This window comes from Anabrus simplex, chromosome 4 (genome assembly GCF_040414725.1).
Source record: "Anabrus simplex isolate iqAnaSimp1 chromosome 4, ASM4041472v1, whole genome shotgun sequence".
Classification (NCBI taxonomy): domain Eukaryota; kingdom Metazoa; phylum Arthropoda; class Insecta; order Orthoptera; family Tettigoniidae; genus Anabrus; species Anabrus simplex.
In genome coordinates, this window is record NC_090268.1 from 141,728,439 (window position 1) to 141,745,687 (window position 17,249).

The following is a 17,249-nucleotide window of genomic DNA, read 5'->3' on the forward strand; positions in this document are numbered from 1 at the left end:
AATATTTTCGAATTTTTTACATTGTAAATGTAATGCATATGTCCCCTTAAAATGAACCCCATGTGGGTGGGGGCGGTAGAATAACACCAACGGTTTCCCCTGCCATTCGTAAGAGGCTACTAAAAGGGGCCCCAGGAGCGTGGGTTGGTGACCATGGGACTCTCAGCTGAGTTCTGGCATTGCTTTCACTTACTTGTGCCAGGCCTCTCACTTTCATCTATCCTATCCGACCTTCCTTGGTCAACTCTTGTTCTTTTCCGACCCCGCTGGTATTAAGTAATAGGTATCGTGGCCTAGGAAGTCTTCGTGGCCCTTGTCTCTCTTTGGCGGATACCTTCATTCTCCGAAGTGTCATCCCTTCCCTTTTTATTCCCTCTGATTAGTGTTATATGGAGGATGGTTGTCTACTGGTACTTCCTCTTAAAACAATAATCACCACTACCACCACCATACGTGATGATAATCCAAATACTGGACTGCAGTACTTATATTTGCCATGACGTTAAAGACTTACGAAATAAAGTTTACTCCACAAATTAGTGCAAACCACAGTCTTTTATGTGAGAGAAATTCAGAAATACAGATTACGACAGAAGCGCATCTAAAACGGAGTAATTTGAACTTAGTAATCGTGAAGAGCAGATCACGATTCTAGAAGGAGTTTGTAAACAAACTAACAATCAATCAGAAATTCAATTTTCAGAATGAAAATCTTACATTATTTTGTCACATGAAAATCTGGAAACGTGTATATTTTCAAATTTTAGCGCATCGATTTCTCATAAAACAATGATCATCTTTACCATCCAACACTTTATTATTATTATTATTATTATTATTATTATTATTATTATCATCGTCGTCGTCGGACGCGATGATTAAAGTCGTAGATCGTCTACAACAGGGCCTCTCAAACGCCCAAATTCTCACGCGTGCAAGCAGCGGTGCAGGGTCCTGTGCATGGTGCATCGGTCCCGCTCGGCTCGGCTTGGACCAACGCTTCGTCTCTGGGCTAGTCGGCTAAGCTCGGCTCAACTCAGCTCGGATTTGGAGCGCTACGGAGCAAGTGAAGAAGAGAGAGACAGGGGGAGCGAGCGAGACAGGCATGGGGAAAGAGAGAGACAGCGCTATTGCTCCAAATCGTGGAGTGGGGGGTCTGCACTCTGGTCAACCAAGCGAAGTCGTCTTTTGCGCCGTGCACAGTGCATGCACCAGGCGCATGCATCCTAAGAGGTCCTGGTCTATAAGGTGGGTGTATCTGGAATGTGAGTAGGCCTCGAACGTGTGAACATAATACATACGCAAAGAAAAGGGAACGCTCTATATACTCAAGATGTAATGTCACTTCAAACTGCAGTTTGATCGATGGATCAGGTCTTATCAGGTTAATGATTGTGATAAATCGTATCTACATTCCTATCATTTAAGACAGTTAGGCGCGGCTGTGCGCTTCAATCTAATTGAAAAGCATTCAGTCAGAATGTAATCATCGTGTCAATGTTGCCACCATATTTGAAATATAAAGGTGTGAAAAATAAATTATACTGAAGGGAGATTTCTTTTTCACCACACCTCATGTATGTGGAGATTGTTGAATGAATTACTGATCAAGCGTGTGGCAACAGCGGGGTCCCAACTGAGAATAACATGCATTCCACTTACTTGCGTCAAACTTTTCCCTTAGTATCTCCTTCTCCGGATGGGAGTGGGGTGGGGGAGCTAGAATAACATACAAGGTATCCCCTCCCTGTCGTAAAGGTGACTAAAAGTGGGACCAGGTGATCTCAACTTGAGAGCATGGGTAGAAGACCACGTTCCCCTCCCTGAGCATGGCGTTGCTTCTATTTACTTCCACTCAGTTGTGTCAGACTCCTCGTCTTCATCCTTCCTATCCGATCTCCTTTGGTCAACTCTTGTTTTTTTCCGACCCCGACTGTATTAGGTGTGCCCCCGTGAGTGGGGGCGGTAGAATAACACCCACGATAACGCCTGCCTGTCGTATTAGGTGTCGAGGCTAGTGAGTCCTTCGTTTTCACGCTCTTCAAATCAAGTCAAAATCTCTTTATTTGCAAATGAGGTGTCTACCTCGGTGGCAAATGGTACACTAAAATACATTATTGTCAAGCACTAAATTTTAGATTAACAAGAGAAGAAAATTTTCCTAGAATACAATATTATACAATTTACGCTAACAATTTTTTTCTATTAAACACACAGCTCATCCTTAATAAATTTATATTGTTTACAAAATTGTACTTATAATATCTCCTGTACTTACAAATATAGTTAACTCATATACAGTATGTGGAATTACTTCAAATAATACTATACAACTGGTATACGATTAAAATGTACATGGCCGGGCTGAGTGCCTCAGGCGGTTAAGGCGCTGACCTTCTAACCCCAACTTGGCAGGTTCGATCCTGGCTCAGTCCGGTGGTATTTGAAGGTGCTCAAATACGACAGCCCCGTGTCGGTAGATTTACTGGCACGTAAAAGAACTCCTGCGGGACTAAATTCCGGCACCTTGGCGTCTCCGAAGACCTTAAACAGTAGTTAGTGGGACGTAAAGCAAATACCATTATTATTATTATTATTATTATTATTATTATTATTATTAATATTTGTTACGGAGTTATCCGTGGTAGTTAGAGGTGAAAGAAGGTGCGGGCGGGAATAGGTCTCAACTTACAAAATTAAAGTTACTTTTAAAACTTTATCAAAGGTTATATTTTCGTTTCAACAACAGATAACAACAACAGAGTAACAGGTACCAAGTACCAGGAAAACAATTTAAGAAATTACAATTGTTGCAAGATTTGGGCTTCGAGCCCCAAGATTAATTTCTGAGCTCTCAGCTCATCACCACAATAGCTACAGGGCAGAAAACCCCTAAGTACAAGGAGCACTTGCTCCTAATTACAATGTTAAGAGGGAAAGAGCAGACCCGCTCTCAATTTTACAAGCCTATCAAAGGCTACAACAAACTTCTTTCCTAACTGCCCTTAAGGCACACCTACTGAGAAACAGGGGTATCTTGTACCCAACCTACAGGGCCTTCACATGACGAAAACAAACTCTGGGTTAATTAAATGGCCCAAAAAACCAAATTGACTGGAGGCGTAGCTTGCACTCCTACGTGAAACTTCTTAAAACCTAGGGGGCACTCGGCCAGTTATACAGGGGCTAATCCCATACTAGGGAGGTGACTAGTTGGCAAATAAGTTTAAGACTTTAAGAAGGAAGAGAAAAACGGTTACGAAAACATAGTCACCTCAAATTCAAAATGAAGGGGAGTTCGAGAGGGTGAAGCACTCTCTATCCCTGTCTTACAGATTTGTAATTTATAGACAGACAGAAAATAATTTACATTTTAAAAGGGTAGTTTACATACTAAAGGTTTCGAACCCTCTCCGAGAGTTAAACTGCTGAGCTAGCAAGAAATGAAGATGTTAACAGGCCATTACCTTGTAGATGAACTGCTGCTTGGAGAAAGAGGCGCTTCCCGCCCCCTGCTATATATGTTCACACACTGCGAAAGATGTTACTGAAGTGGCCCCGAGACCAGAAAATCAGCAGTTTTTATACCCTCGTGGAAAATTCGAGACCTTTCAAGAATGAAAAAGACACACCCCTTCAACTTAATTGGTAGACAAGGAATTACACATGGAAACCTGAGGAAGAAAGCTATGATAGGGGGAAAATTAATTACAGAAATTACTGATTGGTTAAATTCAAAACTGGCGGAAAGAGAAGGGTTATACTGCCAACCCAAAAAATGACTAAAAGAAATTTAACAAAGAACAAACTTATGAATACCAAATTTCTTCAAAAGAAACAGTTCCTTCACTTCGCACTAGGGTGCACAATTATAGTTCTTAAGTAGTGCCATCTAGGAGAGAATGTCCACACTTCTTGCTACAGAGCAAACAAATACAACTCGAAATAGACATAGTTCAGAACACTTCAAAATTTACAGTAGAGACATCTTCCGAGAAACCTTTGATTTAATACTTTAATATTTTAAAGTTCAGAGTTTCTCCTGTAGAGAGGTTTCAACTGGCGCAATATTTGAATTCGCGGCGTGGAGGTGTACCGCCCGGTACAATATTATTAAAATTTAAATTGCATTTATTTATTTATTTATTTATTTATTTATTTATTTATTTATTTATTTATTTATTTATTTATTTTACCCATTTTGGAACCTAAGTAGCATAACGACCTGCTGCGTCTTAACCAGAGCCCCCTTTTGCCACCACTTTTCAGAGTTCCTGAAGGGCCTTCACAGCTACCGTAGCAGTCCCAGGGCCCTCGAAGTCCCCACTGTACTTCACCCCTACAGGCAGTCCCCTACTTTGGCTGTCCAAACTCCTTAGACCAGGGGGATGGAATTAATTTATTCACACACATTTTTTATTTACAATAACCTGCACTGGTCTAATGCTCTCTAACATTTCATTTATTTTCTCTGTTGCTGTTTATTCTCTTCTTGAATATCTGTACAGATTTTGGAAAAGGATCAAACACTACCCCTGGTAAATTGTTCCACTCCTTCACGCCCTTCTCAATGAATTAAAATTTACCCCAATCGCTTCTGCTAAATTTCCTTCTAATTTTATACTTGTGGTCAATCCTGCCGATATAATTATTTTCCAACTGAAGCCTCTCACGGATATCTCCCCATGCTTCTTCTCCTGTATAGGCTCTATGTAATCCTATAAGCCTAGTTTTCTCCCTTCTCTTACTTAATGATTCCCACCCAAGTTCCGTTAACATTTCTGATACACTACTCTTTCTCCTGAAATCCCCTGTTACAAATCTTGCTGCTTTCCTCTGCACACCATATATTCCTTTTATTAGGTACTCTTGGTGAGGATCCCAAACACTGTTTGCATATTCCAATAATGGACGAACCATGCTTAAGTAACTTTTCTCTTTTAATTCTTCGTTGCATTCTTTAAGTAGTCTCATTATGACATGTAACGATCTGTATGCTTTCCCAACAATGTCATCCACGTGACCCTTCCAGTGGAAATTACTTTCAAGTCCCACACCTAAGTATTTGCACTTGCCATCTTTTGGGATAACTACACCATCCAAAGTATATTCAAATTCAGTTTTATAACTCCTGTTTGTAAATGTTGTAACAGTTGATTTGCCTCCATTAACCTTCATATTATTTTCTTCAACCTGTTGTTGGATACTCTCAAGGTTCCTTTGTAATTCTGAACAATCCTCAATGTTATTTATTTCTCTATAAACAATTATGTCATCTGCATACAATCTGATTTTTAATGTTATATTATTCCCTAAATCATTTGCGTATATTAAGAAAAGTAACGGACCGATTATACTACCCTGTGCAATTCCCTTCCAATCTTTCCCTTCCTGCGATACATTATTTCCTACTTTGACTTTCTGAACCCTTAAATTTCGAAATGTTTTTATCCAACGTGTAATCCTTACGTCCAATCCTATTACCTCTTCGAATCCCTTGTCTTTCTTCGACCGATACCTTCAATTTTAGAAGTGTCGGTCCGTTCCTTTTTTCTCTCTGATTAGTATTGTATAGAGGATGGTTGCACAGCTTGTTTATTTCATCTTAAACAACCACCACCACCTAGCATTGCTTCCACTTACTTATGACAGGCTCCTCACTTTCATCTATCCTATTCGATCCCCCTTGGTCAACTCTGGTTGTTTTCCGACCCCGACGGTATTACGTTCCCGAGGCTAAGGAGTCTTTGAATTTCACACCATTCTTGGCCCTTGTCTTTCTTTGGCTGATACCTTCAGTTTTCGAAGTGTCGGAACCCTTCCATTTTTTCTCCTCTGATTACTTTTACTAGAGGATGGTTACCTAGTTGTACTTCCTCATAAAACAATAATCACCAGCACCACCAACTCAACAGAATCAAGCATTATCTATGACCATCCATTCGCAAGATGATGATGATTATTGTTATTATTATTATTGTTACCGTGTTTTCGTGGATCACAGAGGTGAAAGAAGGTGCGGGCTGGAATGGGTCTAATAATAATCATATTTGCTTTACGTCCCACTACCTACTCTTACGGTTTTCGGAGACGCCGAGGTGCCGGAATTTGGTCCCGCAGGAGTTCTTTTACGTGTCAGTAAATCTACCGACACGAGGCTGACGTATTTGAGCACCTTCAAATACCACCGGACGGAGCCAGGATCGAACCTGCCAAGTTGGGGTCTAAAGGCCAGCGCCTCAACCGTCTGAGGCACTCAGCCCGGCGGAATGGGTCTATCTACGAGAGTCAAAGATTGATTTAAAACTTTAAAATAAAGGTTATACTTCTTTTCAGATATTAAATTTTAACAAACAACAAGATTTCAGGTACAGGTAGATAGGTACAAAATAGAAAAACAGGAAAAACCTAGAAAAGACTAGTTATAATTTGAGCTTCAAGCTCATAATTTACCAAGGTCCCAACATCGCAACTGTTGCGTTAGACAGATAAACAAGGAACCCCAATTGTTTTACAGGTATTTTTTTAGATTACATTTAACAAGAGCACAATTACGCCAAAGATTACAAGATATGACCTTCCAAAGGCACCATTCAATATCACACAAATATATTTACATTGAAGGAAAGAGCCTCAATGCTCTACAATATCTGCCAAGGAGACCGCGCTCCCAAACTGTTACAGCCTACTCAAGGCAACCATTAACTTTGTGTCATTACACTTACTGACTTGCCAGCTACAGTAAACACAACATTTGAATAGAGCTGCACTTTCATTCTGCATGGAACTTTACACTGTCGTTTCCTACAATGCCGTCCATAGATAACAATATGTAGAAAGGCACTCGATGTATTTGTTTACTATATCTTGTTTTAATTATGATGCCATGGAAGTCATAAAGACGACGGGCAGTCTACACGCTTTCACCGGCGTTGGCTAGTGTGACAAGGTCCAGCTGCTGCCCTCTAGGTTCCTGTTCTAGGTGCCAAGTCGCGGGATGGTGAAGCTCTTTTAGGCGCCGGTGGTGCTGCGGCTGTGTCATTGTGGAGAGTGTTTTTTGGGCTGATGCGATGATCCTGAGTGGTATTTTGTCCAGGCAAGGGTGTGTTATCAGCCAGGAGGAAAGCAGATTTTATGCGATCAATGCTGACGCGGACAGGCTTGCCTCTTATCTGCACAGTCAGTGTCCTATCACTTCGATCTAACACTCGATGTGGGCCGGTGTATGGCGGCTGTAGTGCGCCGCGGACCGTGTCATCACGTAGGTAGACATGAGTACAAGTGTTCAAGTCCCTGAAGATGAAGGTAGAATATTGACCATGCCGTGATGCTGGCAAAGGACGCAGTCGACTCATTTGTTGGCGGAGTCTGACTACGAAGCTTGAAGTGTCCTCAAGGCGGTTGTCTGTCGTGGCACAAAGCATTTCTCCTGGAAGTCGAATTGGTTCTCCGTAGACTAGCTCTGCCGAGGAAGCGCCAAGATCTTCTTTATGCGCACTTCGGATACCAAGTAAGACAATTGGCAAGGCTTGCAGCCAAGACATATCAGGATGGCACATGATGTCTGCCTTGAGTTGACGGTGGAAACGTTCAACCATTCCATTGGCACAAGGATGCCAGCTGGTTGTTCGGCAGCGTGAGGTTCCGGTGAGAATCCCCAGGTTTCGGAACAACTGAGATTGAAACTGTCTGCCTTGGTCGGTCATGATACGGTGTGGTGATCCAAAGCGAGAGATCCAGCATGCTACAAAAGATTCAGCGACGTCTTGGGCTGTGATGCGTTCCACTGACCAGACTTCTCGCCTGCGGGTGAATCGATCCACTGCTGTCAGACAGTATCGGTAATTTCCAGCAGGAGGGAGTGGGCCGATGATATCCAGATGGGCGTGCTGGAAGCGAGCAGACGCTGGGGTAAGGTTCACAATTGGAGCATTGTTATGGCGCGTGACCTTCGAGCGTTGACATGCCTGGCAGGCTCGTGCCCATGCACGGCAGTATTTTCGCATGTGGGGCCATACGAAGCGTTCTGATGCTAAACGGGCGGTCGCTATGGCACCAGGATGACTTAGACGGTGAAGAGAGTCGAAAGCTTGTCTGCGAAAAGGTGCAGTGATAAAATGTCTGGGTCGACGCGTTAAAGTGTCACAGAACAAAGTGATGTTGGTTCCTGGTATCCGAACTTGCTCCAACCGCAGTGCTCATTCGCGGTTCAACAGATCAAGGAGTTCTACATCCCCTTCCTGTGGTCGTACCAAAGCGCTGAAGTCCAAGGTCCTACTGGCAATTCCGTTGCTGCGAGATAGTGCATCTGCGACTACTTTGGAAGAGCCTTCAATGTGCTGAATGTCCGTTGTGAACTGAGCGATGAACGATAACTGATTCACCTGCACTGGTGGAAGTTTGTCGCGACGTTGCTGGAAGGCGTGGGTCAGGGGCTTGTGGTCTGTATAGATTGTGAACTTCTGGGCTTCCAAAATGTATCTGAAGTGCTGCACTACTTCATAAAAGTGCAAGAAACTCTCGGTAGTAGACTGGCCATTCGTTTTGCTTCGGAGACAGTTTCCTAGAGAAGAAGGCTAGAGGCTGCCAGGCACCGTCCACGTATTACTGGAGTCTACCTCCAATAGCGCTGTTGGATGCATCTGTGAACAATCCCAATGGAGCTTGCGGATCGGGATGCCTAGGAGGATAGCTTGAGCGAGGCTTTCTTTACAGGCGGCAAAGATGCGTTCCATTTCTGGTGTCCAGGGTACCTGTTGAGAGCCGCGTAAACAGGATACAGCTGCGTGGAGTGGAGCCTGGTACTGAGATGCCGAGGGAAGGAATCGGCGATAGAAACTGATCATTCCCATCATCGGGTACTCCTAGGAAATATTAGTAAAAGGCATAGTTTTTGCCCTGGGACTTTCCATTATTCGACCCCCCCATCCCCCGCCCCCAAAAAACGAACAGTGTTCACGGATCACGGCTGTCTACAGCTGGGTCATTCCAGCTTTGGAACTTTGGAATGTTAGATCGGCAGTATAGTACTGTTCGTTAAAACGTCTGAGGAAACGTCTGAGATCACGTGCAGTTTTCGGGAGAGGAAATTTCTGCAGCGCTGTGATGTGTTCCTGCAGTGGTCGTGTCCCTGCGGCGGAGACTTCGTATCCGAGAAAGGTGACTCTTGGAGATGCTAAGACACTCTTGGTAGCATTGATGAGGATGCCATACTCAGAGAGGCGGTTGAAAAGAGCTTGCAGGTGGCGCCTGTGTTCTTCAGGACTCTTAGAGAAGACCAAGATGTCGACGTAAGCAAACGTGAAATCCAGACCACAGAGTACTTAATCTATGAATCTTTGAAAGGTTTGACCAGCATTGCGTAATACGAAGGTCATGAAACGAAACTCAAAGAGTCCGAAGGGCGTTATGATTGCGGTCTTCGGAATGTCGCTTGGGTTCACGGGAATCTGGGTGTAGGCCTTCACTAGGTCGATAACTGAGAAAATATTGCATCCGCGGAGCTGATGGCTGAAATCACGGAGATGCCGAGGTGGATGCTTGTCAGAAATGGTCCGTGAGTTTAGGGCACGATAATCTCCACAGGGCCCCATCCTTCGTCCTTCTTCGGTACCAAATGGAGCGGTGTCGACCAAGGACCCTCAGAACGTCGTGCTGTACCTTCCAGAAGCATGGCATCAAACTCCTTCTTAGCGATCTGGAGACGATCCGGGTCGAGACGACGAGCTCGGCAGGAGACAGGTGGTCCTGGTGTAGTGCGAATAAAATGTACCGTAGAATGGCGTACTTCCCGCGCGGCTCCAGATGGACGAGTGAGGTCAGGAAATTCCTTTAAAATTTCATGAAACGTAGTCGGTGCATTGAGAGCCTTCACACTGGGCTGTAGAGAGTTAGCAGTTTGGATGTTCACTGATAAACCTGTGATGCCGTTCACCAAGTGTTTGTTACGACAGTCTGGCAGAAGATGGTAATAGGCGAGGAAGTCTGATCCTATGATTGGAAGTGCGACGTCGGCAACAACAAATTTATATGAAAGTTCTCTTCGGAGTCCGAGGTTCAGTTTCAAGTGCAGAGTCCCGTATGTGTGGATTGTGGAATTATTGGCAGCTGCGAGTTCATAACTGGTCTGATGGCGACTCCCCTTCAGGAATTTATGCGGGAAGCAACACAAATCCGACCCAGTATCGATCAGAAATTGATGTTTAGTGCTCTTGTCCGTGATAAAGAGGCGGTTTCCATCTGTTGGGCAACCGTTTACCGCCGTCACTGGTTGCCGTTGGAGTTTGACGGGAAGTTACAAGGTAATTCACATTTCTGTGCCTTTTCGCGGAAGCGGCGATGGTACCAGCAGACACCTTGTGCACCAGCTGTCGGAGAAGAGCTGCGGCTGTTGCTAGGACGGCTTGGCCGATCCAGGGAACGAGAGCGTGCGCGGAAGGAAGTTTGCAGTGCTGCCATCTGGTGTGAAATTTCATCTATCCTCTTCGCGAGCTGGCTCATCTCACTAACTGGTGGTGTACTTACGGCGTAAACAGTGGCGGGAAATGGCACGGGTGAAACCTCAAGAATTTTGTCGGCCAAGACGGCAACCTTATCTAGCGGCATCTCACTGTGTTTGTAAAATGGCCTGTACTTGTGATGGCAGGCGCTGTATCCATAACTGTCTTAAGAGGTTATCTTGCACTTGTGTGTTGCCCACGAGAGACCTAAGGTGTCGTAAGAACTGAAGTGGCCGGATGCCCTCCCTGAAGGCTAGGAAAGCAACATATAGGGAATCTGCCACCTGGGTGACTGCCCTAAATGCAGATCAGTATTGACTGATTGATTGAACTGGGATGGCTTTCGGTCACCGAGCTCCTCTTCCATGAGCAGTTGAACGCGTTGCTCTTCCGATAGAGAAAGACGCCGAATGAGTTCGGTACGCAGATACGCGTATGCATTTTGCGCTGGAGGGTTGGTAATAATATCTTCAACTTCCGCGGCATAGCAACTGCCCAGCTGGGAAACAATATACGCATATTTTGTTGCGTCTTGCGTGATACCGGATAAATTGAACTGCGCTTCTGCCTGAGCGAACCATAGCGCCGGCTTGTCTGGCCAGAAAACAGGTAATTTAACTCCAACACGATTCACTATAGTACTAAACTCTGAGGGTGGTGACTGCGGCGTTTGCTTTTGAAGTTGCTGTTGCAGGAGGCGATTTTGTTCTTGCAATTGCTGTAGCTGCTGTTGTAATTGCTCCATAGCGACGGCGGTAACTAGCGTGTGAATAGCACTGACTTTAAGTAGAAAACTGTATCACACTATATTAATCACGTCGGGGTCACCAAATGTGGGGATCATTACACTTACTGATTTGCCAGCTACAGTAAACACAACATTTTAATAGAACTGCACTTTTATTCTGTACGGAACTTTACATTGTCGTTTCCTACAATGCCGTCCATAGATAACAATACGTAGAAAGGCTCTCGATGTATTTGTTTACTATGTCTGGTTTTAATTATGCTGCCATGGAAATAATAAAGAAGACGGACAGTCTACACGCTTTCACCGGCGTTGCCTAGTGTGGCGAGGTCCAGCTGCTGCCCTCTATGTTCCTGTGGCGGAGGGATGACGTGGTTTCGCCACAACTGTTACTAGGGCGTCTTCACTTAATAAACTAACTTTCAGACCTCTCTAGGCACAACATACAATTTACAACACCATATCGATTCTTTTACACAGGGGTATCTCGTACCCATTCTACTGGGCTTTATGGAAATGAACAGGTTTAATTACTGGCCCCAAAAACAAAATGTATGGAGGCGGACACTCGCGCTCCTTGAAATTAAGAGGTTAAAACCTTACTTGGGCTTGTGGTCCGATGATGCAGAGGCTAATCCCACACTACTGAGGTGACTAGATGTACTAGTTAATTTACAAGTTACAAGCGGAAACGGTTACAAAATCATAGTCATCTCAAGATTAATTAAAAGGGGAATTCGAGAGGGTAATGCACTCTATATCCCCGGATTACAGTTTAAGTACTCGATTTACTTGAACTTTTACATTAGAAGGAAGAAAGTTTACATTTTAGGAAATTGACAGTTACGTAGTTAAATAATGGAACCTTTCCCTCGGGTCAGCTTACACAGATAACTACTTAGATGGAAAAACTGTTGGCCATTACCTTAGCTGATGTTCTGCGTGCCGAAGAATGAGGCCCCCGCCTTCTGTCTTAAAACACACACACACACACTCAGTATGACGACGATCAGAAAGACATCTTAACTCGACAAGGCGTCAGCTTTTTTACGCGAGAGGAGGGTTCGAGAAGGCTCTGGACTGAAACCGGACACACCCTCTCATTTTTATCGGCGGATAAAATTGGTACAAGAAGCGTTTGATTGGCTGAAAAATAAATACATGAAATTTATGATTGGTTAGAATCCCACGTTGGAGGGATGAATAAGAAGTGTTGCAAACCTTGAAATATCAAAAACTAAGAAAGTCCATTCATATCAGAAAACCCCTAAACACAAAATTTCCTTCAATTACTAGTTGGTCCACTTTCCACCAGAGTGCATGACATCAGTTTTTATATAGTTCAAAACTTCTTGAAATAGTTGTGGCAAACATCCAAAAGACAAAAGAAATTCAGTCAGTTTAGGAAACCTTAAAATATCACATTAATCTATCCCTTTAGTAGTGACATCTGTTGATCAATGTCCCAACTTCCTGCGCTAGCAGTTTCAAGTTTTGTATGATAGATAACGTTCTCCAAGGCGCTTCTTTTAAATGCGTGGGGTTGAGGTGTACCTCCCGGTACAATTATTGTTATTATTAAGCTACGTACAGATGTAAGCTACTTGGTGGTACATCCATGTCGAAATATGGGTTGCAAATAATACTCTTCTCTGCCTGGGGGCGTCAAGTTGTTAAATTCGACCCGTACTGCAAGGGCACACTAGCGCTGTTCCCTCTAGTTTACGGTCTGAATGTACCGTACTGACTTTTTTTTTACAATTTTCTTTACGTCGCGCCGTCAGAGATAGGTCTTATAGCGATAGGAAAGGGCTAGGAGTGGAAAGGAAGCGGCCGTGGCCTAAATTAAGGTACAGATCCTGCATTTGCCTTGTGTAAAAATGGGGAATCACCCAAAACCATCGTTAGGGCTGCCGACGGTGGTCCCTCTGAGTGTGAGGGCGGTAGAATAACACCCACGGTATCCCCTGCCTGTCGTAAGATGCAACTAAAAGGGGGCCCAGGAAGGGTTGCCCGACGTTTCGGATTAACGGGATAGTACCCTATTCGTGTTAAATATCCCGCGTCTCGGACAGTTCCTATTCGGGACGGCAATTATCCCGTATTTTTAACCTCGAGAGAAATACGCCAGTGTTTCCACATCTGATAAGTACCAAGAGCTTTTCTTCTGACTTTCAAAGAGGATACAGTAGATTTCTTCACTCCTTGTTTTCTTTATCGTGTGAGTTCATAGATTTTTAAAATTGTTTTTTTATTGTTTGTAGTTCTCGGGTTGTCCATCCTGGCGAATAAGACACGTAACAGCGGACAGCTACCTGACGTAGTCAAGTCCACCGCATGTTTGTGTCAAATTGTCAGCTAGGAGAAATATTATGTTCTGTTGACTTGATTAGGTCTGAGCTGTTCATTTCTGTAATTTTTTCTTCAATGGCGTTACAGTGACGTTTATGAAATTGCTAAGAATGACAACAACAACAACAAAAACTGTTAACAGCATTTGAGAGAAATGAAAATATACTGAAATTGAAAGAACTAGGATGCATAATGAAATAAACTAAGTTTTTCCTACAGTCGAACCTCCATTACTGGAATTTTCACTCTCTCGAAGTAACTTAAATTTCCCGGCCGTTTCTCCTATTCTTCACGTGCATTTATTTCTCCATTAATTGAAATTCGGTTACACGAATTTCTCCATTTCTCGAAGCAAACATTTCCTCCCTTAAAGCAAGAAATATTCTGTAACTCGAATTTTGTGCAACATGAATTGTGCAATACGGCATTTGTGGTTTGTTAGGAACGGTTAACAAGTAAAGAAAGGGTTACAGTGATGCTGGGAGCTAATAGGATGGGAACCAAAAAACTAAAACTTCTAATGAACGGAAATTCGGCGAAGCCTCGCTGTTTCTCGGATGTGAATTAATTACAGGTCACGTGCGAAAGTAACCCTCAAAGTCGCGGATAACAAGCTCCATTTACGAATCTCGGCTGCGTGGTATTGACGAGAAGTTGCAACGTGAAGGGAGGAAAGGTTACCAGTAACAAGAGGCTAACGGATTTTTTCCAAAGGTGTTAAGCGAGGTAAGGGCCTGCCTGGCCGAGGCAGTAAAGGCGTGCTCGGTCCGCCCGGAATAACGTGGCTTCGAATCTCCGTCAGGAAGTCGTAAAATTTAAGAAACGAGATTTCCACTTCCGCAGGTGCATATGGCCGTGAGGGTCACTCAGCCTACACCAAAAATGAGTACCAGGTTAATTCCTGGGGGCAAAAGCGGCCGGGCGTAGAGTTAACCACTCTACCCCATCACGTGCCGAGGTTAACAATGGTGGAAGCCTTTACCTTCCACTCCTCCAAGGGCCTTCATGGCCTGAACGGAGGTGACTTTGCTTTGCTTTGTTAAGCGAGGTATGTTTCTTGTTTCACTAAAAGTTATAATTAAAGTGATGCCATAAAATAGAGTTTGTACATTTTTAAATGCAAAGCCATGAAGGCCCCTGGAGGTGTAGAAGGTAAAGGCTTCCACCAACCATAACCTCGGCACTTGGTGGGGTAGAGTGGTTAGTTCTACGCCCGGTCGCCTTTGCCCCAGGAATTAACCTGGTACTCATTTTTGGTGTAGGCTGAGTGAACCCCAGGGCCATGTGCACCTCCGGAAGTGGAAATCTCAGTTTGTTAAATTTTACGACTTCCTAACGCCTTTACCACCTCGGCCAGGCAGCCCTTATAATTTTAAATACTGTTAAAACGAATGTATTCAGTGTAAGTCCGTAGATACAAATGATTCAGTTATGTACTATAAATGCTCAAAAACGGTATTCTCTATGTCTCGAAATTCCGATAACTCGAAATAAATTTTAACTGCCGAGGTGATTCGAGATATCGAGGTTCCATTGTCTTACGATATACCGAGCTCGATAGCTGCAGTCGCTTAAGTGCGGCCAGTATCCAGTAATCGGGAGATAGTGGGTTCGAGCCCCACTGTCGGCAGCCCTGAAGATGGTTTTCCGTGGTTTCCCATTTTCACACCAGGCAAATGCCGGGGCTGTACCTTAATTAAGGCCACGGCCGCTTCCTTCCAATTCCTAGGCCTTTCCTATCCCATCGTCGCCATAAGACATGTCTGTGTCGGTGCGACGTTAAGCAAATAGCAAAAAAATTGTCTTACGATGACGATGGGATAGAAAAGGAAATCGACCGTGGTCTTAAGACAGGCTACAGCCTCACTATTTGCCTGGTGTAAAATGGGAAATCACTTAAAACCATCTTTAGGGCTGCCGACCGTAGGGTTCGAAGCCATCGTCTCCCGAATACAAGCTCATAGATACATGACCCAAACTGCGCGGGCAACTTGCACGGTACAGTAAGTTTTGGTCTGTGTATAAATGTTAAGGCATGCATTAATAAACTGCACTATGATGTCAACATAATAATACGCGTATCATTTTGAAACGATGTTTAAAACTCGTAGAACCGGGCGAGTTGGCCGTGCGGTTAGGGGCGCGCGGCTGTGAGCTTGCATCTGGGAGATAGTGGGTTCAAATCCCACTGTCGGCAGCCCTGAAGTTGGTTTTCCGTGGTTTCCCATTTTCAAACCACGCAAATGCTGGGGCTGTACCTTAATTAAAACCACGGCCACTTCCTTCCAACTCCTATGCCTATCCCATCGTCACCAAAATACCTATCTGTGTCGGTGCGACGTAAAGCCACTGGAAAAAACTTGTAGATTTTTATTTCCTCGATCGCACATCTGTCCCAGCCCCAGGGGCTCTTAACTTTGGAGCGTGGATTGGCGACCACGGGGCCCTTAGCCGAGTCCTGGCATTGCTTCTACTTACTTGTGCCAGGATCCTCACCCTTCGTGGCCTTTGTCTTTCTTTCGCCGATACCTTTATTTTTCTAAGTGTCGGGCCCCTTTTAATTTTCTTCTCTGATGAACTGAGGAAGGTTGCCGAGTTGTACTTCCTCTTAAAACAATAATCACCACCACCACCACCTGCCTACAGTGGGGCCCGAACGCAAGCTCACAGCTGCGCGCCCCTAGCCGCACGGACAACTCGTTCGGTTGATGAGAACAAGAAGGTGCAATTATGACGTTTTACGCAGACCCTCTAACTGGTCTTCCCACGCCGCCTCCGCGAGCGAAATGCTCAAGTTTGTAATGAAGTGCAGATTAGTATGACATTCACTTCTGTTCTAGCGAGCAGTGAGTTCGGCGTTTCGGATCATCCACCAACTCAGCGACTTGAATGGGCAATGCTGGTTAATCAAGTGTGATATAGTTGTGCGGTCCGCCACTTGCGCGCAGCTGTTCCAGATAAGACATGCCAGCTGTGAGCAGGCAGTAAGTGTCCGCCCATTGAACTGTGATGTCGCGCAGGAAAACTATCAGCGTGCACGATTACCCCGAGCACCTGAACCCGTTCAGTGAAATACATCAGCATCAGCCGCAGTATGAACCCGAGCCTTTTAAGTTCCATACCATGGGTCGTCCCAAGAGACGAGCCTCTATTAGTAACGCATGGTAAGTACAGTGTATGACCAGCAGTCGAATCACATCATCGAAACCATTTGTGATAAGTGTTTTTTGGTGTTTTAGTGGATAACGACTTGATATCTCTCAGCTATCAGCAGGGGCAGGTACTTATGGAGATTGATTTCTCATTTGTGTTTTCTAATATTGATGTCAGCGGAGATTATTGGAGTCTGTCTTACGCTCTTGGCAGAGATTTGTGGAAATAGTGGAAAATATAATAATTTTGGAACTGGAGTATTGATTCAGTATGAACATCACTTTCCACGACCACAAAAACATAACTAATATTAAAGATTTGTGGGATTCTGGTAAAGGTGCAGTATGACAAAAAAAAAAAAAAAAGATTAATTGCTCAGCCGTAAATACTACACTTCAGGGAGATAATAATAATAATAATAATAATAATAATAATAATAATAATAATAATAATAAGGAAAATCCACAGCCTGTTTCCAGTCATTCGACCAGCTCAGG

The 17,249-nt window shown here is 44.1% G+C and overlaps 1 protein-coding gene across 2 annotated transcripts in view; it reads left to right on the forward strand.

Annotated features, from left to right (window-relative positions):
• The first annotated feature begins 16,445 nt into the window (after positions 1-16,445).
• Positions 16,446-17,249, forward strand: part of LOC136872510 (serine/arginine repetitive matrix protein 2) — a 135,619-nt gene continuing 134,815 nt past the window's right edge. For both annotated transcript variants that reach the window (XM_067146320.2, XM_067146321.2), the window contains exon 1: positions 16,446-16,763. In XM_067146320.2, the coding sequence (XP_067002421.2) occupies positions 16,609-16,763 (155 nt within the window). In that variant the 5' untranslated portion in view covers positions 16,446-16,608. The remainder of the gene's footprint in view (positions 16,764-17,249) is intronic.